Source organism: Procambarus clarkii, chromosome 38 (genome assembly GCF_040958095.1).
Source record: "Procambarus clarkii isolate CNS0578487 chromosome 38, FALCON_Pclarkii_2.0, whole genome shotgun sequence".
NCBI lineage: Eukaryota > Metazoa > Arthropoda > Malacostraca > Decapoda > Cambaridae > Procambarus > Procambarus clarkii.
The window spans coordinates 20,809,283-20,835,215 of NC_091187.1; the positions used below are offsets into that span (position 1 = coordinate 20,809,283).

The 25,933-nt window shown below is 42.1% G+C and overlaps 1 protein-coding gene across 6 annotated transcripts in view; it reads left to right on the top strand.

Moving 5' to 3' along the window:
* The window catches only part of LOC123771917 (lysosomal membrane ascorbate-dependent ferrireductase CYB561A3), a 114,006-nt gene that overhangs the window by 79,201 nt on the left and 8,872 nt on the right, over window positions 1-25,933 (top strand). For 4 of the 6 annotated variants that reach the window (XM_069337863.1, XM_069337864.1, XM_045764712.2 and 1 more), the window contains 4 exons: window positions 11,017-11,243; window positions 12,781-13,001; window positions 15,376-15,545; window positions 19,718-22,857. In XM_069337863.1, the coding sequence (XP_069193964.1) occupies window positions 11,017-11,243; window positions 12,781-13,001; window positions 15,376-15,545; window positions 19,718-19,922 (823 nt within the window). In that variant the 3' untranslated portion in view covers window positions 19,923-22,857. Of the gene's footprint in view, window positions 1-11,016; window positions 11,244-12,780; window positions 13,002-15,375; window positions 15,546-19,717; window positions 22,858-25,933 lie in introns of those variants that run through there. The other 2 variants (XM_069337865.1, XM_069337866.1) reach the window with 2 other exon arrangements.

The window sequence follows — 25,933 nt, forward strand, 5'->3', positions numbered from 1 at the left end:
GCCGTGACTTCTCCCTGTTCTATTGTAAAGACCTCCTGGAACCTTTTGTTGAGTTCTTCACACACCTCTTTGTCATTCTCTGTGTACCTGTCCTCGCCCACCCTAAGTTTCATCACCTGTTCCTTCACTGTTGTCTTCCTCCTGATGTGACTGTGTAGTAGCTTTGGTTCGGTCTTGGCTTTATTAGCTATATCATTTTCATACCTTTTCTCAGCTGCTCTTCTCACACTAACATACTCGTTCCTGGTTCTCTGGTATCTGTGTGTGTGTGTGTGTGTGTGTGTGTGTGTGTGTGTGTGTGTGTGTGTGTGTGTGTGTGTGTGTGTGTGTGTGTGTGTGTGTGTGTGTGTGTGTGTGTTGAGGCAAGGTTGGCCGAGGGTAGGGTTGCTACAAGTGGGTCAGGTCACCGGAATTGTGGCAGAGTAACTGGAGACAAAACACCGCAGGCACCAGGCGCCTGAGGCCCAAACACACTGTGGTAACGCCTTCTGGGCCACACACCCCCTCCCCCACCCCCATGGCTGGCTTAGTGCCCCCCCCCCCCCCACACACACACATACAGCAACCCGTCCTCGACTCAAGTCCATTACATTCAGCGGTCAACCCCACAGACGCATTCATAAATTTTAACATGCTGTTCATTCAAAACGGGAATTTTCTCAAGTATAAATTAATATTATAATATATTAGCATATTGTGTATATATAGGCATAGGATAGGTTAGGTTAGGTGTTTAGGTTCTGTTGGCGATTATTTGTATTTGTAGTACGTGGGTGAAGCATTTATAGCATTGTTGTGTGGAACTCTATCGAAAGGATTTGTTGGCAGTCCAGAATTATGCAATCTAATCCAGCCTACTGTCTTGTTTTGCGACTATCTAAAAATTTCAATAGATACAGTAGGCATGATTTTTCCTTCGCTGAAGCCATGTTGGTGCTTGCCTATGTATCTAATATTTAAGATCAAAGCTAGAGAGAGAGTGAAGAGGGTTTGTGCAGCTTCTTTTTAACATCCATGGCGATACATTGTCTAGTCTGGTAGCTTTGTCTAGTGATGCTAGGTGTCTCATTAGTGACTCTGCTGTCTCATTACTTCCTGTGCTGTGTGTCTCCTCTAGGGCTGCCTCCTCTCCTACCACTGAGAGCTGTTCCGGCTCAGTTGTCAACACTCAGTGGAGACTGCCATTTCGCTCCTCACATTTTTCCCTTGTCATTTCCTCTATGTTCTCCGCAATTATTTCGTCGTCTAGTCATTTGGTCATTCTGCGTGTGTGTGTGTGTGTGTGTGTGTGTGTGTGTGTGTGTGTGTGTGTGTGTGTGTGTGTGTGTGTGTGTGTGTGTGTGTGTGTGTGTGTGTGTGTGTGTGTACTCACCTAGTTTTGCTTTTAAGGTTTAGCTTTGTCTCTTTGGTCCCGCCTCTCAACCGTCAATATTAAACGTAGTATAATATTTCAACTTTTGTATATACACTGTCCCCCTGCACTGTGGACACGGGTACACACCACACCACTGTAGATGCCGGGGCATAGAGCCATGCCGGGTATCGGACATGCCAGGATGTATTATAATCGATTATGATAAACAAGCAGGAAGTGCCCGGGATGCCTGCGTCCTCCAGCTGGTGGTGGCTGGGGCTCTACCAGGGGTGGCCACCTGGCCCAGCTGGTTATGGGGCCGGTACCCACCCCCTCTTGTGGGGGAGGGCGTACCACTCGGCCCAGCTGGAGGTGGGCGGCAGGTGGCAAGAACGTCCAATCTTTCGCGCGCACGATTCCTGCCCAACACCACCACCACCACCACCATTATCACCATCACCACCACCACCATTATCACCATCACCACCACCACCATTATCACCATCACCACCACCACCACCACCATCATCACCACCACTATCCTCGCCACCATCATCCTGCAACATTGTATATTAAATAGAGATTTTGCCTACAGAAAATACATTAGTGTAGTTCATTTCCCACCCTTCGGACACTCAGGCTTCTAAAAACAACGTACTCCATACCATATATCAAGAAAAATGTATTAAAATAAATGTATTTAATAATTATTAATCATTCCTTCCCTTCCATTTTTTAATTTCTGCCCTGGCCGGATTTCTTCCTCTTAACAATTTCCAGCCCTTAAACTTTTAATGCCTCCTTTGGGTCCAAGAACCCCGTCTTTGTGGCAATTTAAATTAATACAGTTTCTCAGTCAATTTAAGTCACAGATGTTCTGTTATTAAAAGTCGGACCTTAACGCTCTTAAAGTCCAATGTAAGTGGACTCTAGCACTCTTGAAAGAGAGACGGAGGCTAGAGAGAGAGAGAGACGAAGGTCAGAAAGAGAGACGGAAGCAACAGGTAAAGAGGCTACAGGTTCCTCTCTTTCTAGCGTCAAGACACAACAATACCTGTACACACACACACACACACGCTCACCAGACCTAACAGACGTAGAGGCAGCCTGTAAGGGCGGCCGCAGGACTAGCCTAGTGGAAAATGAAGAGAGAAATTCTATTACCGGCGCCGCTAAGCCCGTTTTTAGATAGGCACGTGGGCTGTCTTTATTTTATACCAGTATTTGTGACATCCTATACCAGTACTTGTGACATTCTATACCAGTACTTGTGACATTCTATACCAGTACTTGTGACATTCTATACCAGTACCTGTGACTTCCTATACCAGTACTTGTGATATCTATACTTTGCTCCTTTTTTGGGTAAAATCGCCAGTCTCCGGACACAAAATTTATTGACCTTTTTAGGTTTGCTGGACAACGTAATGAATCAGTAAAGAGGACAATTTTTGTATAAAATAACACTAGAGACACTTGAATGGAGGTACATGTGTGTGAGTGAGTTGCTGTGAGGTGGTGTTGTCTTGTGTGAAGAGGTGAGTCAACATTAGTGGGAAAGCTCAGGCCGGGGTTCGAGGAGTAGAAGAACTCCCAGAACCCACTTCAGGTATGCTCCAGGTCAGCGATGGTTTCTCTTCGCATGTTAATGTTTCCGGCACGTTTATGGCGTTGTAAATTATGATTACCACAATGATTATTCCTCCTCCCATCCCCCCAGCTGCCACCATGACCTACCTTGCGATGAAGATGTCATGGTCTACAGAGAGAGAGAGAGAGAGAGAGAGAGAGAGAGAGAGAGAGAGAGAGAGAGAGAGATGGAGAGATGGAGAGATGGAGAGATGGAGAGATGGAGAGATTGAGAGATGGGGAGATGGAGATGGGAAGCATTAGTGAGAGTGTAAGGGAGAGGTACCCGGGCGAGACAGTGGAGGCGGCGGAACACAGTAGGGAGGGAGGGCTCAGTGGGCGTATCGTGTGACTAATACGGTACACGGTACTTGCTGTTTGTACCGGGGGAGGGGGGAGGGGTAAGGGCGGGACACGTTTCCGTTGGAAGGAACAATACTCACAATGTAACTGTGGTCGCGCGTCACCCACCTGTCTAGCTCTTGACCGCCCCCGCCCCGCTCTTGACTACTATGACACAGAGGGCGGAGCTCTCGCTCACCCAGAACTTACACTGGGGGGTCTACAGTAACGGGTAGATACAAGGAAATGGAACGGAGAAGAAAGATTCCTCCATAAACGCAGGGAAGCAGTCGATATATTTCTGTCCCAAAGGACGAGCACCACAGGCTGCGACCCAAGAGCTACCTACCTACCTTGTGTGGTAAGGCAACCGCAGAGAACCCAGAGGGAGGGGCCAGAGGGCAGGGATGACTCCGGATGAAGGGCAGCAGGAAATCTGTCCGTAAACGACATATCGGATAAAGCAGCACAAACCGACAACACAGAGTTACGGCCACATGGAAAACACTCAAAAAAAAAAAAGGATAACTTGGGCAAAACTTCGAAATTGTTCAGGTGACGAGGCTTTTCTAACGTCCAACCCGGCTTGGAAGCAGACCTTTGGATAATTACTTACCTCTAACGTCAGCATCAACGTCTTCTGCCTTCTCGTCCCAGTGATCTGTGTATCACACATAATCCATCGCATTCCACACTGCTCGACTCGCCTCCTCCCCGCCATTTTTCCTCGCTGCACAACACACTTTTACGTCTGAATTCCAACAGTCCTTGAGCCCTATTCTCTCTTGTTCATTCACCTTCCTTAACCCTCTCACACTTTCTAAGCACCAGCGTGAATTTCTTGGTCTTGCTGTCTCGCTGCTTAGACATTGAACGTCAGCACAGCACTTAGAACAGCAGACTTTGAACAATAAATTGACTACGTGCAAGTTACCAGTAATACGCTCTCTTAGAGATAATATTAGCCAGGCTTAGAAGAGCTGATACATAATAGTGTTATGTATGTATCTACTAATACATAGTGAGGCAGCACATGATTGGCAACAAAGTACAGACTGGACGTACTAACCTCACACATTATGGTGGGCTTCGAGGGTCAGTTAACGAATAAAACCTTCAGTATTATGACATAAAATGAATTATCCAGCAAGTCCTGGGAAACGCCACTGGCCCCTCAAACACCCTACTCAAGCCATACACACTAAACACAGAAGCAAACAAAATATACATGAAATATCTGCTTTAGAGAAAGGTAAAGAAAAGGGCCTAACTTGAAAGGGGAGAGCAGAAGACTAAATAGAATTAAGATGATTACAGAACTACTCAAGCAGCCACGAGTGTCCCCCATCACGGTGAAACCAAGGAGATAGCCTAAAGTTAAAACACTTACACCAGAATGTAGGGGGGGGGGGGTTACCCACATGCGCCCCCCACCCAGCCCTGGTCACCCACATGCCCCAGCCCCTGGTCTTACAGTTCACAGTAAGATCTAGTACAAATGTTTACCAAGCTCAGATCTGGGGAACTTGATACGCAAGATATCAATAAACTTGTGTGTTTGTTTAACATGTTTGTTTATACTTGGAGGGAAGGGAGCTTTGTGTGTACGCGGTGATAGTGTTTGTGGGTCATGATGGTGCCTGTGGGTTATGTTGATGGTGCTTGCGGGGGCATTTTGATGGTGCCTGTAGGGCCATTTTGATCGTGCCTGTGGGGACATTTTGATGGTGCTTGTGGGGACATTTTGATGGTGCTTGTTGAGAGAGCACAAACCTTGCAGTGTTAGGATCAATAACAAGATATTTACCACTGGGCAATAGCCACAAAATGTTTGTATTTTTTGTCTCGTTGTATTTGCCGCCGGGGGGGGGGGGGGCACCTCGTGACTTTGGGGAAAAGGGCATGTCATAGTTTGGGGACACATCATTACTTGGGATCTGTTGGCGAGGCATCTCATGACTTGTCGGGGGTGGTGATAGGAGCCCCACACCACCACCACCCACCCAAACACTCTTAGGATGAGTGACGCTGTCCAATACTGTCACTATGGCGGTGTGTTCACTCAAAGGATGAGTGACACCGCCCAAGCTCTCATTCCCGCCAAAATTTAAATTGCTAATAAAAAAAAAATTAAATTGCTATGATCTAGACCTACAAATAATGTCTTTATGAAGCTAGTGTCACACAACTTTGTGTCAACTACGAAAACGGAGAATAATTTTAAATCAAATAAATAGATAATGAAGTAATATTCAAATTTTAAGCATAAATTTTTTTTTGTAATAGTGGTTACCGCCACCTGCCAATGTTGCCACCCGCAGCTCCTCGTCTTAAAGCTGTTTCGGCAAGTGTGTGTGTGTGTATCCCATTTGATATATATTAAAAATAGTATCGTATAGATACAATATAATATATTTACGTGCGTTATTATGGGCTTCGTCTGTAATATATATCAAAATAAATCAAATTAGTGTTGTCTGGGTGGTTAGGAATGGCAACTAAAGAGAATTATTGTCACTGGCTGCAACATGATTCCTCAGTCTCATCTTTCAATCTTTTTTTTTAACACAGCAAGCACGCTTCTCCGCTTGGATCACCAACTCTTAAGTTCTTTTATCTATTAATATGTTTCATGGCCGCGTTGTTGATATATGGTCGTTGGGTATTGCATTTTTGCAATATTGCAAAGCATTTTTTTTCCTGCCATCCCACAATATAGTTTATTTTTGCTTCTTGCTCTAAACTGAATATTGTGTCATCTTCAAATTTAATGATGATGATGTTTGTGATGTTCTCATGCACAAGAAAAAGGGCTGGCCTCAAGACGCAATCTTGCGACATTTCAGTCTTCACATATTTCCAGACAGATTCATTTCCGTTCAGGATGGACCTTTGTTTTCTTTTGTTTTTAACCTTTTGTTTTATACATTCTTGTATTTTTCCTATTTTATTCCATTCCTTGGTGAAGCTGTAGTTTCTTTCCCCTGGCACCTAGGTGAAGTTGTAGTTCCTGTTACCCCTGACACCTAGGTGAAGCTGTAGTTTCTGTACCCCTGACACCTTGGTGAAGCTGTAGTTACCCCTGGCACCTTGGTGAAGCTGTAGTTACCCCTGGCACCTTGGTGAAGCTGTAGTTACCCCTGGCACCTTGGTGAAGCTGTAGTTCCTGTACCTCTGGCACCTTGGTGAAGCTGTAGTTCCTGTACCCCTGGCACCTTGGTGAAGCTGTAGTTCCTGTACCCCTGGCACCTTGGTGAAGCTGTAGTTTCTGTACCCCTGGCACCTTGGTGAAGCTGTAGTTCCTGTACCCCTGGCACCTTGGTGAAGCTGTAGTTCCTGTACCCCTGGCACCTTGGTGAAGCTGTAGTTCCTGTACCCCTGGCACCTTGGTGAAGCTGTTGTTCCTGTAACCTCTGGCACCTTGGCGAAGCTGTAACATCTCATTGTGGTTCAACATTCTCCCAGCGAGTATAAGAACTCCCAGAACCCCAATCATGTCTTGGGGTTCTGGGAGTTCTGTATGAGCAGAAGTTCTGGGAGTTCTGGGAGCAGGTATCAAGCAGGTGGCACTTGCTTGTTTAAGTAAACAAAACATGGCATCAAGGGCACTAGGTACGGAAGCTCCCCCACACTAACGAGTGGACGACCTTCAGCGTGATTGGTCAGTTGCATTTAGAGAGCGGTGGTGCGTGCACACGGCCGCTCCCAACGTTCCTTTCTGCCAATTCAAATTCAAATGTTTCAAATTGCCTTCGACTATTGCCTTAATAAACATTAGTTGTTTGTTATTGAGACATAATCCTAATTTCCAGAGGAATATATTCAATAGGAATTTGAGAGATTGTTTAATTATTGAAATTAATTTCGTGTTATTTTATTGAGTGAATTTCACCAGACTGTCGGTGTAGGTGACATATGTCAGGGGTCACTGGGGGTGTAGGTGACATATGTCAGGGGTCACTGGGGGTGTAGGTGGCATGTCAGGGGTCACTGGGGGTGTAGGTGACATATGCCAGGGGTCACTGGTGGTGTAGGTGACATACATGCCAGGGGTCACTGGTGGTGTAGGTGACATATGCCAGGGGTCACTGGGGGTGTAGGTGACATATGCCAGGGGTCACTGGGGGTGTAGGTGACATATGTCAGGGGTCACTGGAGGTGTAGGTGACATATGCCAGGGGTCACTGGGGGTGTAGGTGACATATGTCAGGGGTCACTGGGGGTGTAGGTGGCATGTCAGGGGTCACTGTCGGTGTAGGTGACATATGCCAGGGGTCACTGGAGGTGTAGGTGACATGCCAGGGGTCACTGGGGGTGTAGGTGACATATGTCAGGGGTCACTGGGGGTGTAGGTGACATATGTCAGGGGTCACTGGGGGTGTAGGTGACATATGTCAGGGGTCACTGGTGGTGTAGGTGACATATGTCAGGGGTCACTGGGGGTGTAGGTGACATGTCAGGGGTCACTGGAGGTGTAGGTGACATATGCCAGGGGTCACTGAGGGTGTAGGTGACATATGCCAGGGGTCACTGAGGGTGTAGGTGACATATGCCAGGGGTCACTGAGGGTGTAGGTGACATATGCCAGGGGTCAATGCCAGTCAATGAAGTAAAATCGAGTCCGAGCGCAGTTAAAAGCTCTGTACATCAAGGTACAGACCTTGCACCACTGCTGTTCCTTATTCTCATATCAGATATATACAAAACACAAGTCACAGCTTCGTGTCATCCTTTGCAGATGATACAAAAATCAGCATGAAAATTACCTCTGCTGAAGACATTGATAAACTACAAACAGATATTAATTTAACAAAGTTTTCGAGTGGCTAGCAGAAAATAACATGATGTTTAACGGTGATAAATTCCAGGTACTCAGATACGGCAAAAAATGAGGATCTTAAACATAATACAGGGTACAAAACACAATCGAATTTTCCCATAGTAGGAAAACAGCATGTTAAGGATTTGGGAATAATGATGTCTGACGAACTAACGTTTAGGGAGCATAACCAAGCAAGTATTGTGTCAGCCAGAAAAAATGATAGGATGGTGAAACTAGATTGTTTTCTTCAAGGAGTGCCGGACCAACCGGGCTGTGATGAGTATGTGGGCCTGCGGGCCGCTCCAAGCAACAGCCTGGTGGACCAAACTCTCACACGTCAAGCCTGGCCTCGGGCCGGGCTTGGGGAGTAGAAGAACTCCCAGAACCCCATCAACCAGGTCACTGGTGGTGTAGGTGACATATGCCAGGGGTCACTGTCGGTGTAGGTGACATATGCCTGGGGTCACTGGTGGTGTAGGTGACATATGCCAGGGGTCACTGGTGGTGTAGGTGACATATGCCAGGGGTCACTGGTGGTGTAGGTGACATATGCCAGGGGTCACTGTCGGTGTAGGTGACATATGCCAGGGGTCACTGGGGGTGTAGGTGACATATGCCAGGGGTCACTGGGGGTGTAGGTGACATATGCCAGGGGTCACTGTCGGTGTAGGTGACATATGCCAGGGGTCACTGTCGGTGTAGGTGACATATGCCAGGGGTCACTGGTGGTGTAGGTGACATATGCCAGGGGTCACTGTCGGTGTAGGTGACATATGCCAGGGGGTGTAGGTGACATATGCCTGGGGTCACTGGGGTTGTAGGTGACATATGCCAGGGGTCACTGTCGGTGTAGGTGACATATGCCAGAGGTCACTGGTGGTGTAGGTGACATATGCCAGGGGTCACTGGGGGTGTAGGTGACATATGCCAGGGGTCACTGTCGGTGTAGGTGACATATGCCAGAGGTCACTGTCGGTGTAGGTGACATATGCCAGGGGTCACTGGGGGTGTAGGTGACATATGCCAGGGGTCACTGTCGGTGTAGGTGACATATGCTAGAGGTCACTGGGGGTGTAGGTGACATATGCCAGGGGTCACTGGCATGTGACCCCACGTTATTTGTGACTCATTGTCTGCAATGGATACAAGTTGGCTAAGTTTAGATTTAGGAAAGACCTGGGTAAATACTGGTTCGATGACAGGGTTGTCAATTGGTGGAACCAATTACCGGATAGCATAAGATGTAGGATTTCTTGATTGTTTCGAGTGTAGGTTAGACATATATATGAATGAGTTTGGGTGGATGTGAATAGGAGCTGCCACATATGTACCAATAGGCCTTCTGCAATTTCAGTGATTTTTGTGTTCAACATTTTTTGCTTTGTTTAATAGTCGTATTTGAGCATTTCCATTATTTTATTCCTCCTTGTGTAGTGTTGCCTGTGTTCTCATTCCAACCTGGCCCTTTTTTACTGTATTACACACACAAATCACAATAGCATGATGCATCAAATGAACAAATCCACAAGGGCTGTGACGAGGATTCGAACGTGCGTCCGAGAGCATCCCAGATGCTGCCTTAATCGACTGAGCTACGACATGGTATAAGAATTGCAAATAGAAATTCTACTGAATTTACTTGGATCCTGCAGCCTCTCTGAGACACAAACCAGGATTTTACACAATTCCCCCCATGTCGTAGCTCAGTCGATTAAGGCAGCGTTTGGGATGCTCTCGGACGCAGGTTCAAATCCTCGTCACGTCCCTTGTGGATTTGTTCATTTGTTGCATCACGCTATTGTGATTTCTGTGTGTAATGAAGTAAGGGTGAAGAGGTAGAACGGCCTATTGACATAGCTGGAGTGCATGGGGGGAATTGTGTAAAATCCTGGTTTGTCTCTCGGAGAGGCTGCAGGATCCAAGTAAATTCAGTAGAATTTCTAGTTGCAATTCTTATACCATGTTGTAGCTCAGTCGATTAAGGCAGCGTCTGGGATGCTTTCGGACGGAGGGTCGAATCCTCGTCACGGCCCTTGTGGATTTGTTCTCTTTTACTGTATTTCAGGCAGACTGTATGCTTCAGCCGTAAACTGTTGTATTCCTTGTGTGGGAGTTTTACTACTTAACATGGTTTTCCATTGAATGTTTGCATGTTGTATGTTTATTTTTTCCCAGTCAATCTTCATATTATTAAAATTGAGTTTATTTAACAAACCCTCTTGTTTGATAATTTTTGGGGGGCACATTGCGACGATCATATTTAGAATATTTTTGTTCCCTGTTGACTCTGTTATCTGTTGGTTGAGCAAAATTTGTCGCAGAGCAGGTCAGAGAACAGTAGGTCTGGCCTGCGGCTGCTTATTTCCTGGTATAACTTTATTGTATGTTATTTGCTATCTTAGACTGGGCAGATTGAAGTCTCCAAGGAAGGTAATATCTGGTATGGGGTTTGACAGATTATATAGGCTATTCTCTCTTTTGAATTTTGGTCTGTGAATTCTTCAACTGTTGCACTTGGTGATTTGTATGTGAGAATAATAACTAGGTTTCTTTTAATAATTTTCACTCCAAGTATCTTTACCACTTCATTTGTAGAGTTTAGGAGCTCTAAGCATACAAGGTCCTCTCTAATATAGAAATCTACTCCTCCATATGATCTATTTACCCAATCACACTATATAAATTGCATCCTGATATCTAGATCTTGCTGGCCATTGATTACCCTATGTGGGGGTCTGTGAAAGCTCCAAATACAGTACTGTACAACATTTGCCTCTGTGACGAGTCTCTTTATGAAAGGTATTTATATAACATTTTTATAGCATTATATTATTATATTGTATGTGATGCATATTTTCTTACGTTACAGACGGGCACACCGTGACAGCTATGGTGGCGAGATGAGTACCTCATCGTCCTTGATATTCTACTGCCTGGTGTTCCTAGCCGAGATCCTCATGTTTGGCTTGCTGAGTCTGGTACTCTTCTGGGTCGTATATTACCGCGGTGGCTTCGCCTGGCGAGATGATGTCCCCAAAGAGTTCAACTACCATCCTGTCCTAATGATTTGTGGCTTTATATTCTTTATGGGTCATGGTGAGTAATGTACTGTATGTATTTTAAAGCAGATGCAGTTTAACTAAAGCTAATGGCTAAGGAATTGGTAATGACTAGGCACTGAAAGTATGTGGAAATAAATATTCCAAGCAATATACAGGACTTGGTTGCTCACTAAGGCAAGATCCTGTTGTCCCTAGGTTAGGCTGTGGGTACAGTCAGGGCAGGTCGACATTGTATACCGGAGCAGCGGGCAACTATCCAGACTGTCTCCCGCAGGTCATACAGTACTTGTGCTTGGGGCACACTGGAGATCATTCAGTGCAGTCCTGAATGTAGACAAAAGTATTTACAAGCACTTGATGCCTTTCCAGGTGCAACTTTGCATCAGGGGGCTGCCAAGTAGCATCCTAGCTTATTATATACTGAATGGCCCACAAAGTCATTACAGTTCCTCCTGCCATTAGGCAGCTCGACCAGACAGAAGATATCTTTGGTTAACAGGTCTGTTCAAGTTTTGAGACTGATATTGTTCCTAAAGTACTACTCCATTGGGGGAGCAAATTAGGGATGACAAGGAAAGGCCAATGCTAGGTCACTAGGACCAATACTGGCAGCAGTGTCTACAAGAAAAGGCAGAGGAAGAAACTCGACATTAACCTTAACCATGTAAAAACAATAAGAAGATAGGTGATGGATGGAACAAAAATAGCAAAACCCAATAGAGCCACAAACCCTCTGCCAAGGCATCATAACAAAAGGGACTGCACTTCCATGCAGAGGCAAAGAGTGCCAATGTATCACATGCACAACGTAAATATGCATTATAATTTATATGGAAAAAAGCTGTTGTCTAAACAGTTGAAATAAGAGCTATGAAGAACCAAATAGGAGCCAAATAGGAGCCATATAGGAGCCATGAGGAGCCAAATAGGAGCCATATAGGAGCCATGAGGAGCCAAATAGGAGCCATATAGGAGCCATGAGGAGCCAAATAGGAGCCATGAGGAGCCAAATAGGAGCCATGAGGAGGATTCGAACCCACTCACGTGCTTCTCCCAAGCTAGCGCCCTAGATTATAACTTTTCTTTTCTCTAGTTTCCTTGTTTATGCTTGGAAGGTGAGGTTAAGGTAATTATCAGGAGAAAGCACTAAGCCATTTCGACTATACAGCGTATAGTACTGTATAATACATGGAAGGAATAAGGGGATAAGGATTTTGGATAGGATAGAGACAAGGACCAACTACTTGGATGGTCGGGGATTGAACACTGACCTGCAAGAAGCTCTACTGCAGCTCTACCATCCAGTCCAATTGGTTGGACAGTATATACTGTACTTGGAAAGCTAGCTTAATTTCGGTTATGATCCTGGGAAATATATGCTTAAAGGTGACGTTGCAATATAATACAATCTCTCTTGCCATTTGATATGAACTATTACTGTACTTGAATTCAAACATTGTGCATGTATGTTCCTTTCGTGATTGTGTTTAATTACAAGTGTAATACTGTAATTGTATAATGTTGTAATTTTAATAAATTAAAAATCTTTATTTCTTGTTGTTTTTTTACAGCAATGCTGGTCTACCGTTTATTTCGATGCTGCAACAAATTAACAGCCAAGGTTCTACATACCTTCCTCCATTTGATGGCAGTTCCATGCATTGTTGTGGGCACCATTACAGTATTTGACTCTCACAACTTACGGACCCCTCCTATCCCAAATTTGTATTCTCTGCACTCCTGGCTGGGCGTGGTTACCATCGGACTCTTCGCGCTCCAGGTAACACACACGGTGAGACGGCCCCCTGCCTCGGCCCCTCCACATCACTGCCATCATCATTGACAGTAGATTTAAGATTGGTTCCAAGAATTGCTACACTACAGATTTAGATTTAAGATTGGTTCCAAGAACTACTACTCTAATTGGAGTGGGCTCCAATTCTGGGACGATAACGGTCTGGACTGCAAAAGCAAAGATGGGATTCCCCATCCAATACAGTAGCTAGTGCCTAAGAAATTGTACCACACAGGAATTATGGCTAAAATTAAGAACCAACAATGTCACGTTGCAGACCCAGAGATTAAAATGTAAACCCAACAGATGGAATTGCATTTACAGAAAGGATAATTATGGGCATATAACAACCACATAATTGGGTATGGACACCAAGTATTTACGTAATGTGTCAGGGTTACCATGTTTCTCTGTGGTTATGCATTTTGGGGGCATTCTACCATTCTGTTGAGTTTTTCTTTTGGCCTGGGTTGGTCTAGTACACTGGTTCCCAAACCGGGCGGGCTTTTTGCAATATGTAGGGGACCTTAGGGGGGCAGTGTACAGGTTATGGTACTCAAAGAAAGAAAATGAGAAAATAAAATTTGTTACTAAATTTTTTATTTTTTAAACCGAGTGTAGGAGGCCATTAATAAGAACGCCATATGAAAAAGGGGGTTAATGACGAGGAAGAGTTTGGAAACTAGTGATCTAGTATCTCCAGCCTCCTTTGCAAGGGTCAGATTCTGATCCTGGTCTCCAGTATGTACTAGACTTGTAAAAGCCTAATTGTGGTGCCTTAGGCTTGGAGGTAACCAGGTGGGTAGCTCGGGGAGCCATCAAAGTGACTCAAAAGAGGATTTTCATTACGTTCAGTGCTGGATTTTTGTGTTATAGTATACTGTTTATTATGCTAAAGGTTTTATAGATGCAGTATTGTCTTTATTAACCTTATTAAGAGTAGCATACCAACATATGGGGTTTGATGAACCTAGGCACCTTGGAGTTGTTCCAGGGCTTAGCGTCCCCGCTGCCTGGCCATCGACCAGGCCTCCTTGTTGCTGGACTGGTCAACCAGGCTGTTTGACGCGGCTGCTTGCAGCCTGACGTATGAATCACAGCCTAGTTGATCAAGTATAAAAAATATTGTACTGTACTGTATTGACACACTCTCTCTACTCCAAGGCAAATTGTTTATTGTGCATGCTGCTTGAATTCTGACTTAATGGCCTTGTACATTTTTTTGCAGGGAAATTTCTGCGCGAGCCCTAAGCCTCTGGCTGGCCCACTAAGTGTTGCTTGTTTCTGTTTTACTTAGGCAGAGTATGAGTATTTATGACTCGTATGGCCGCTTCAGTAAGATTTTGTCCTATGTGTGTATATCACGAAAATAAACACGTGATTAAGAATGTGACAATGTCAGACCACGGAGGAAAATGAAACAGGAATTTCCTTAAGTACTTTCGTATATTAAATACATCTTCAGAAGGAATGATTTTACAGATCGAGTGATGGGTATAAATAGGCAGGAGAGAGTGGTGAAGTGAGGTGAGGTATGTCCTATGTATTTAACAACTTCTGCTCTGTTGAATCTAAGTTGAAATCTTATTATGTTTGTAACTGTGCACTGTGTTAGATAATGTTCCAGCGGTCTGTTGGGCATTTCTCCACAGTGCTAACATAACCTTGTACAGTACTGTACTCTATTGATTGTAGTCTAGGCCAATGGCTACAAATCAGAGTATGGACCAATCTGATTTGTTCAAAACTGTGACTTCCAGAGAGTCAAATAAGTTTATGCAATGAATTCTATTATCTCTTCCTTATGTGAAATAGTTACAGTATAGTTATAAGGATGTACGAGAGATGTGGTATGAGCGAAAAGGCTCATACCACATCTTCAAGATGGTAATGAAATACAGTTTGATGCAATGGTTGAGGTTCAATGCACTTGAGTGGTGTGATGTGTTAGTAAGATGCCCGATTGCTTGCTTTCTTGCTCACACTGCCCTGCACTTTGGGCTATATTTTCACACAATAAAACTGAAAATATAATTTACCATTTAAATAAAAGCATAATGTTCATCACATGGCATTTCTTAGTGAACTGATGAGGCATGGTATCATAATTAAATGACTCCGACCCTTTTGACTTAACAGTATACAGTAATATATAATGTCTACTATAATAGTTATTCGCATATTCTTCAAGAATAGACCTTGAATATTTTATGAATTATTTGTAACAAGTGCATGTAATTTTATTACATCATTCATTCCTAGTTTAATGTATTAGTTAATCATCCCTAGGAGGCAGATTTCTTACTTAATTAATTATTATTAAATATAATTTTGTTCCACTAAATATTTATTGAATATGTAATGGTTTCAGCTGGTGGTTGGATTCTTCAGTTTCTGGTTGCTGCTCTGCTGTGAACAAGGAACAGCCAGATTCCGTTCTGGTCTGGTTCCAGTCCATGCTACTTTTGGGATCATCACATTTATGCTTGCGATTGCCACTGCTGTTACAGGATACACGGAAAAGGCCTTCTTCTCTCTAAGGTCAGTTGCAATTCAGAATTTCGTGTAAGTTATTTTAACTTTTACATTTGTTCAGGGGTTGAAACAATCAAAAGGTTATAGTGTGACCTCCTATTATTGAAATCCCTCTTTGGAATTCTTGGGTTAATTGGAAAAATATTTGGTTTTCCATCTCCATTTATTGGAACATGTCCAGTTAATAAGGAGTACTCCTTAATTGTGAGTGGTGAGTGGTTGTGTCTGTTCCCTCCAGAATTTTTGTGGCCCTGTAGATTACTCCTGCATTTGCAACCTTCCCCCTTTCCCCTGCTTTTGTGGAATGTTTTTAGGGGTTGAAGGCCTGTTCCTGGAAATCCTTCCCGTCTTCTCTTTCCAGTCTTCAGGCCCCAGGGAAGGTTTAAGTTTAGTCCCAGGCCCTACCTGTTCAGTGATAAGGGAGGGTCTCAGGATTTTGGGTTTGTCTTGAGGTCTGTGTTTGTCCTTTGTACCAATTTCTGTTCTTGTTTCTGTGCTTTATGGTTTGTTCCTCCTTAAGTGTATTTGAGTCTGGTACGTAGCTCAAATCTGAACAGTCTCTTCAGGTTTCTGCAGTCTTGTCTTTTTTTTTTTTAATTTTAATTATATATACAAGAGTTATTACATTCTTGTAAAGCCTCTAGCATGCACAGCGTTTCAGGCAAGTCCTTAATATTTATTTTCCCTAGAATACGATCCACCAAATTGTTTAACAACCAGGTACCAATTCACTACTGGATGAACAGAGACTTAGTTAAAGATTGGCGGCTAGTCAAACCTTCCTGGCCAGGATACAAACCCAGGCCAAATAACTCGTGAAGCACAGGTCGAGTGTCTTATCACTGCACCACAGGGTAGGCTCTTCTTCTGAATCCTATTCTACAGGGCTTGCTTTGGGTCTTGTACTTGCACCATAACTGTTTTATTGTTTATTGTTGCTGCCAGTAGACTATTTTTTGTTTATGTTCCCCATCATATGGACAGTGGTGCTCTTGGCTTATAATGGCACTAGCTGTCTACTTCAGTCCCTCATGTAATTACTTAAGTGTAGTTACAGGATGAGAGCTATGCTCGTGGTGTCCCGTCTTCCCAGCACTCTATGTTATATAACGCTTTGAAACTACTGACGGTGTGTGTCACTATATGCTTGTGTCCACCTGGGCTGCAGGTATACTTCCCAGGCTTGCCTAAGTTGCCTTTCCTTAAATCTCTACCTTCTTGGTTTTGTATACACACACGTTCTCAGCCTTCAGTGTTTTGTAGTTGTCCTTGAGTGTTCCCAGACCCTTGGGGTATCTAACCTCCTGATGTTCATGCTTATGGGTCCTGGTACCCCTGCTTGTACCCAGGGTTCCTTGGTGTGTAACCTGGCACCTGGCATGTTTTCCCTAACCTCCAGCTGGGAGGCCGGGAGTGTTCCTTGACTGTGGGTAACCTCGGGGTGTCCATTTAGTGAGGGGGGGTCAATTACATGTGTTTTGGTAATTACACAAAAGATTGTGTATATAATTACCTAAGTGTAATTACAAGATAACTATGCTCGTGGTGTCCTGCATTCCTGGTACTCTTTGTAATGTGGCACTTTGAAACTATGGACGGTTTTGGCATCCACCACTACCTCACTTAATTTGTTCCAACCCTCTACTACTCCCTCTGGAAAAGAGAACTTTCTAATATTTGTTGACACTTTTGTTTCCTTGGCTTAAGTGTACAAGTGCTTGCATGTAATTATAATTACCTAAATGTAGTTACAGGATGAGAGCTATGATTCTGGTATCCTGCTTTCCCTATAATCTTTGTTAAGTGTTACTTTGAACCTGCTAATGCTTAACACTTTAGCAGTCTGATGTTGCATTTTTTTATTTGTAATCATATCTCTTCTTTTCCATCTGTCTACTAGCTTTTTGCATGTTTAATGCCACAAGTCTTTTTCTTATAACTCTTGTACAGTATTTTAGGTCTGGAAACCTTTTGGTAGCACTCCTTTTCTCGTTTTCTTTATTGTTCATGTGCATATTTTTTTATTTTATATATATGAGTAAAATACAGCTGCTGCATACTCCAATTTCTCTCAAAAATGTTGCAAATAATTACTTTAGTACAGTATTTAAAGGGTATTTCGAAGTTTGCAAGTGTAGCGTAGGCTACTCAAAATGCCATTGATGTGATAGTTTAAACTCTGGTGATAGTTTATTATCCAAAATTACCTCTAGATCTCTTTTTCCGTTTGAATTTTTGTATAAAACTGTTATGTTGCTTGAAGCCAGTTTTCACGTATTACTCATGAGTAAATTAAATTATCATTACATAGCATACATATGTGTAATTATGTAAGTGTACAGTAGTTACAGAATAAGAGCAATGCTCACGGTATTCCATCTTCCCGGAACTCTGTCATATGATGCTTTGAAACAACTGATGGTTTTGGCATCCACCGTCTTCTCACTTATCTTGCAAACGATGAGTCACAATAACGTGGCTGAAGATATGATGACCAAACCACACACCAGAAGAGGAAAAAACGACGACTTTTTGGTCCATCCTGGACCATTATCAAGTTGTATATTTCTCACTTATCTTGTTCTGTCTACCACTCTGTTTGCAAAAGAGAACGTTCTAAATTTTTTGGCACATTTGTTTCCTTAGCTTGAATTGTTAGTCTAATGATTTTGTTGGTGTACCTTTATGTACCATTTCACCAGATTCTCGATCCCTATAACCTTGTGATAAATTCTTTGTTTTTGTTCCCATTGAGATAGAAGTTTTACTTCATCAAGGTTTAGTTTTGGCATTCCTCTGTCTTCTTTTGAGAGGTCTCATCTTGGTTACCAAAGTTTCCTATGCTCCTACTGTATTTCCTATTCCTATTAATGGAATTTCCTGGCATTCCTAAGCACTTCTGTCATTTGTTTCACTCCATAAAATGTCCGTCACTCTTAAAGGGCAATTGTTTTATATTTGCCAATCCTCCTAAAATCACTGATATTTTCCTTTATTGTGAGGCCTTTCCCTAAACTACAATTTTCTCAATGTTTTGTTCCTCTTCTGCTGCTCTGTCTATCCTAGATGTTATTTCCTTTTCTAAGCACCCAAAAATGATTATAGATTTGCTCCTATCTGCCATGTTTCAGTTACCAACATTTACTGTTTATAACCAGTTCTTCTGTAATTGCTTATCTAATGTCTGCTTTTTGTAGCTCATTTTTGTTTTTAATTCAAAACATACGTTTTGAATAATGAGATTTCTCTGTGTATCAAAACATTCGTCTTTGATTGTTTCTTTCTCTTTTACAACTTGTGTGTGTGTGTTTGAGTGATTGAATAATTAAGCGTAGTTACAGGATCAGGGCTATTCTCATGGTGTCTTGTCTTTCCTATAATCTTTGTCACATGACACTTTGAAACTGATGATTGATTATTTTGGCATCCACTACCACCACACTTATATTGTTCCAACTTTAAAATTTTGTTCGCAAAAGAGAATTATTGTGTGTTTTTTCCACGCCTTCATTTCTTTAGCTTGACTCAATGGACTTTAGTTCTTGAAGTTGCAGGTTTAAAAAATTCCTGCTTGTCAATTTTCTCAAGTTTATTGATGCACTTCTTGAGATATGGATACCGTACAATTGCTACATTTTTTAAATTTGGTCTCACAAATACAGGTATTGTGAACAATTTCTTTAGTATTTCTTCATCCATGTGCAAGGCAATTTTGAAGTTTAAAGCATAGCATAAATGCCTCTCACAGTGCCCCTTGTGGTTTCCTGGTGACAGTTTACTATCCAGGGCTACTCTTAGACCTCTTCCATTGACATAGTTCTTTAATATCTTTTCACATAATGTGTAGGTTGTGTGGGTGCATGTATCTGTGCACGCATGCATGAATGAACGAATGCACGTACTCATGAGTGTTAACTTGAATATAACTTTGACATTGCCAAGGTTCATTAAAACTCAATAGCTATTTTTATGTAGAATTTTGTAGATTGTTTCCTTAAGTAAGATGGTTATCCACATAGATAATGGTTTATTTATGTTTTTACTTATCCCTTTCTCTTCAGCCATCCTTTGACTTATTCTCCAGTCTCTTGACAACCAGAGGCAGCAGCGGTACAGTAAGAAAGGATTATATATCGTAATAGCTCATTAGACCATCATTTTTCCTTCCCCCATTACAGTGCAGACTACTCTAAGATGGTGGATGAGGCATGGGTGATCAACGCTCAGGCTGCCACTCTAGCAGGGTTGGCCATATTGATGGGCTTCCTACTGTACTCCTCACGATATGCACGAAGCAGCCATCCAGTGGCTATTATTGATCCGCCTTCCAACTCACATTACGTTATGACTCAGAAAACATATTACTATAGAGAACATGAATAGAGTCAATTATGACATGACTTAGTCTGTAGTTTTCTATATACTGTACTAACTATACTGATACTGTTCTTGAATGGAGAAAATTAACATTAAATTAAAATTTTCATTATTATTCAAGAGTAGTAAGAGTTTTTACATTATCCCCATTTATCAGATTTTTAGTATAATAAATTATATATTAGAACTCTTCATCTGTGACTTGAAGTAGAGGAGCATTTGGCATGTACATTTTTTAACTGCATACTCTAGTTCATATATGTTACATGTGGATTTGTACTATTAGATCTTGATGTGGATACTACCAAAATTTGGATGCATTATTCATAAATCACTGGTCATCATAGTCTTGATTTAGTTTTTCTTAATTATTTCTTTTGGTTGCCCCCGCGATATGAATGGTGGATGTGTCCCCTGGACAGGTCATGACAATCAGGAAGCTGATATTCTTGGTAATGGTGCCAAATGGAACTGTTTAGGCAGTCTCTGCATTGTGATCAAACATTATTCCACAACTAAGTCAACTGTCTTACCAGGAAAGGTTGAGGGTCACTGGACTGACACCACTACAAACCACACGTGACAGAGATGATATAAAGTAATTTAAAATGCATATATAAATTTTAAGATTTGAATCTAGATGACTTTTTAAGTGTCAGTGTCAGTCATACAAGGAGGCTAAAGCATATAGCTTAACAAGACGCAATATAGAATCGATAATATTTTTTTTTTCATCCTGCTGGCTGCATATTCTGTGCCTTACATGTATGGTGTCTCGAACTCTTGGGCAGCTGTTCCTGATATTTGTTTATATTATTAAATCTGATGTTAGATTTAAATTCAGTTAGATGTGTGTTTGGAATTCTGTATATAGTTTTGTTACATTAGTGTCAGAGCCCTTGATCATAAACTTGGGAAATATATATTCTCTACAGGTGTCTTCTGCTTACTTTTTGGGATTTTTAACTACTGATCTCAATAGATTGCAGTCCACCAATTTTCTGGTTTGGTCTACAGTTAAATGAATTGCTGTGTACAGTAATTGGTTTATGTGGCCCTGTTCCTAGATTGCATGGCTTTTGCTGTGGGCACCAAAAGTTGCTGGAATTTCCGTTATGCATTCCTTCTTTTTGCTTTTTCTCCTGTTTTTTCCCAGATTGCAGAAGTTTGCTGATAGGGTGTTCCTTCTCACTCCTTGGTTGCTGGCTCAGTCTTGATATCTGGCACTTCTGCACTTAAAGCTCTTTGCTGATCACTGTACTGGACTTTTTGAATCTTGTTTATGACCATCTGCATGGGTAGTAGGTGGCAGGCCTTATTTTATCTTGGTTCTGGTTGTCTTTTCTTTCTTGGCCTTTTGTCAACTGTCATTTGATGCCTAATACTGTTGCCTCGTATCATTTGGCTTTGGTGAAGCCTTTCTCATTGGCATTTGATGTCAGTGTTGTTGTTCCCATTTCACAAGTTATCTCTTCCTTTCTTTCACCTCTGGTCTGCTAATTCTCTTCCTGAGCCTTCTTGGTTTCTGGATCAGTGCTGGTTTTTCTTCCTCTGCTTTCTTTATCCCCTTTGGGCCAAGTTTTTTTCTAGGCGAGTGGGTGGGTGGCCAGGGGAACCACAAAGTGACCCACCAGAAAGAGGCATTTTATTATGTTTAATGCTGGATTTTTGGTCAGTCTGCTAAAATTCCAGTTTCAGCCCTCTCGGAGCCTTCCCTGTTTGAGATTGGCATGGGAACAATTGCTCTGCCACCCTTGAGATTGTTATGGAACACTTTCTCTGCCACCCTTCTTGAGGTTATCTTGAGATGATTTCAGGGCTTAGCGTCCCCGCGGCCCGGTCCTCGAGATTGTTATGGAACTCTGTCACTCTTCTTGCTTCAAGTAACCGTCCTACTATTGACTACCCATCCGAGTTTTGTAACTCGGAAGCCTTGCATGTCCCACCATTGTCGGTGAGTTCTCCCTTGATTTTTGTGTTTAATTTTCTTTTAAGTTTTGTGTGATGCTTACCTTAGGGAGCATCAGAATACAATAAATACTGTAGCTCTGAAATATTTATTGCTTTCAATACTTTTTAAAAGAATCTTTCTGAGCAATGCCATATCGTTGCACCAATTACTCTTCCCTCATTTCCCTTCTTCTGTTTACATTCATTGGCAGTCTGTTGTGTGTGTCTTGGGAAGAACAGGATAAGCTGGTGTGAGTCAAGGTGGACTATGTTGTGGTGATGACAATGACATCTAGTGGTGGCTGGGGAGTATTAGGTTACCAAGCAGATGTTATATGTTAGATGAAGACCTCATTTTGTGCTTAGATTTGATTAAAAGAAAGACCTTTTACACAATTTGGAACTGTTCTGAAATCCACATCTTGTCAGGTCAGTCTGGGCTGGCTTGGCCATTTCTCTAGTGATATTTTTAGCACCTTAATGACCTACAAGGACAGCTAAAAAGTTCCTTATGTCGTTGATGCTGTGAATGTCGCCTTCCTGACCTGTCACAATCATTGCACAGAGAGCAAAACACCACAGCACCTTAGTAGGCAATAGACTGTCATTGCTCAGAAAAATGCTTTTCATATTCAATAAAAGCCATTTATTTTTTGACAAAGTAATTGTTTTGTGTATATATATATGTGAAGTTAAAGTCACTTTGTGGATAATCTGTAAAAGATTAGCATGGAATGTTAAATACAGATTCTTGTACCATATTTAGCAAATTATGACTTTTTATTTTTTAAATGAAAACTACATAAAATCTATAAGATTTCGTTAATGCAAATAATACTTTAATAGAACAAAATTCAATTGTCTCAATATATTTAATGTTTATTGTGCAAGAATATGACTAAATTGCCATTTTCTTTGCCATCCAACTTCTTACTATTTCCTTGTGTAATACCAATTTGAAATACTGTATCAAAAAAGTATAGATAAAATTTCCATGATCATCATTACCCCATTTTCCTACTTGGTATAATAACTCAGTCTAACAACTCTAGAGGAGATAGTGAAAGAGAGAGAGACTGAGAGAGAGCTAGGGCAAGGGAGAGCGAGACCAATAGAGAGAGAGACCGATAGAGAGAGACGATACAGAGAGAGAGAGAGACCGAGAGAGAGAGAGAGAGAGAGAGAGACTGAGAGAGATCGAGAGTGAGAGAGACACTGAGAGTGAGAGAGAGACCGAGAGTGGGAGAGAGGCCAAGAGTGAGAGAGACCGAGAGTGAGAGAGAGACCGAGAGTGAGAGAGACTGAGAGAGCAAGAGATAGAAAGAAAGAAGGAGAGAAATACAAAGAGAGAGATACACACAGACACAGAAAGACGAAGATAGAGACAGAGAAAGACCGAGAGAGAGACCATAGGTCATATGAAGGCACCATACACATATTTTCCCACAATATTTTGTATGCTATATAGTATATCCAAAAAATACAGTTATGCATAAGTACTGACAAGAAAAGAGTTACAATGATGAAAATGCTTTCATTTATTAACACTTCCTGTATTAAGACATTTTCAAGCAGTATGCTATAGACAGAGACGAAGGGGAGAGGATATTTACTGTACAGTATATACAGTTTATATATAGTATATACACACACAGGACACAGCACATAGGCAGATTAAACTTCATGAATTGATACAGACGACTGTGAGAGGTGACGTTGATGTCACCAGCACATAACACAACTTTCACGCCTTTTTATATCTCTCTCTCCCATCTTGCCAATTGGGAAGCTATCTAATATATATAATCTTTGGCTAATATATATATATATATATATATATATATAATAAAATTCACTGCTTTTATTACAAGAAGATTGAATTACATAATATTCAGTAATAAATTTACATCCAGTAGTTGTTAGTGAATTAATCTAGTAAATTGAATGGTGTGAAACACTCAAAAGAAGATCCAAATCATTGGAATCTTGACCTGTCGCTATGCTATATTTTGTTCTTTTATTCTCTGGTCAAGGTGTTTGTCAATCTGTCCCACAAAGATTTTATTTCATGATTTACAAGAGATTTCTAAACACCCAGTATAGTTACTAGGTGCATTTTTAATTAAAGATTTTTTTATGATATCACTCTTCCTAAATACCATATAGGTATTAAAAATTTAGAGTAATTTAGGAATTTTAAGTTTTCATGAAATGGTAGAATTAGTTTTCTTTATATTGTGTGTATTTGTTATTTTTCAAACTGAAGAATGTATTTTAAGCAATTTAAAAAATCTTTTCAGTTAAATTTTTAAAGTAATTTTAGGTGTAGGCTATGCTGGAGGTGCACCAATGTCAATATTTTGACTGTTACTGCTTTATTAACCAACACCGATACTCCAATACAGCGCATGCACTGGAACAGATGGCACTTGTAAATGCCAAGACTGTACTCTAGTTTAACTCAAGTTTAAAATTCAGCTGGAAAATTGACTTACAGACAATTGGGGTCGAATTTTCATAAGTAATTGGTTTCCTGTCCCCATTGAGGCCACTAAAGATGGTGGTGCTCGGGTCAATTTGCGTAAATGCAAACCATTTTATATTTTTAAGTCATGTCTCCATCTATCCTCCTCTCTTCTTCGAGTGTTGTTTCTTTGTCTAACCCTCAACATTTTGTCTACAAAGAGGCAGTTCAGAATTGTGACTGCCACTTGATGTTTGTTAATTAATTAAATTTGTAAGCAATATTAATGCCAGTCCCTTTTTGATCACTGGTATGTCATGTGTGGTAAGTACCCTGTGCATTATTACTAATAACCTACATGGCTTATTACTGCTTGCTTGTTAATTTGAGAAATATTACGGCACTTGGCTTACGTTGGGAGGGTTATCTTGAGAGGTTATCTTGAGATGATTTCGGGGCTTTTAGTGTCCCCGCGGCCCAGTCCTCGACCAGGCCTCCACCCCCAGGAAGCAGCCCGTAACAGCTGACTAACACCCAGGGTACCTATTTTACTGCTAGGTAACAGGGGCATAGGGTGAAAGAAACTCTGCCCATTGTTTCTCACCGGCGCCTGGGATCGAACCCAGGACCACAGGATCACAAGTCCAGCGTGCTGTCCGCTCGGCCGACCGGCTCCCTTATTACTAAGGGAGTTAATACGAATTACCAGTGGATCTGGAAGGGAGGGCGGGATATTATTACAAGGCATTACAGTCATTCCAAAGGGTAGTGCCAAATAATTTTTATTCAGTCATTTCCAAATTTAAATTTGTATAAGAAAATGCAATGGATTTTTGCAGCAGTTTTGGTGTGTAAGTGGTGCATATATCTTCACTCAGGTGGAAGGGTAGGGTTGGTGAGTTGGGGTGGGGACTCCAACAGGATAAAAGTGTGACAGCCACCCACCCACCTCCATGGCAATGACAGCCACCCACCCACTTCCATGGCAATGACAGCCACCCACCAACCCCCATGGCAATGACAGATCTGATAAGGCCCATTGAGAGCTTGGGCTGTATAGGATTCCTGTATCTGCCCGACCTTACCTGTCTGTCTTTCTGCATGCATGCTGACCTACCTTCTCCATGCATGCTGAACTGCCTTCTTGCATGCATGCTGACCTCCCTTCTCCATGCATGCTGACCTACCTTCTTGCATGCATGCTGACCTCCCTTCTCCATGAATGCTGACCTATCTTCTTGCATGCATGCTGACCTGCCTCCCCTCCATACATGCTGACCTGCCTCCCTACTTGTATGCTGACCTGTCTTCCTACTTGTATGCTGACCTGTCTTCCTACTTGTATGCTGACCTGTCTTCCTACTTGTGTGCTGACCTGTCTTCCTACTTGTATGCTGACCTGTCTTCCTACTTGTATGCTGACCTGTCTTCCTACTTGTATGCTGACCTGTCTTCCTACTTGTATGCTGACCTGTCTTCCTACTTGTGTGCTGACCTGCCTCCCTACTTGTATGCTGACCTGCCTCCCTACTTGTGTGCTGACCTGCCTCCCTACTTGTGTGCTGACCTGCCTCCCTACATGTGTGCCAACCTTGCTGACCTA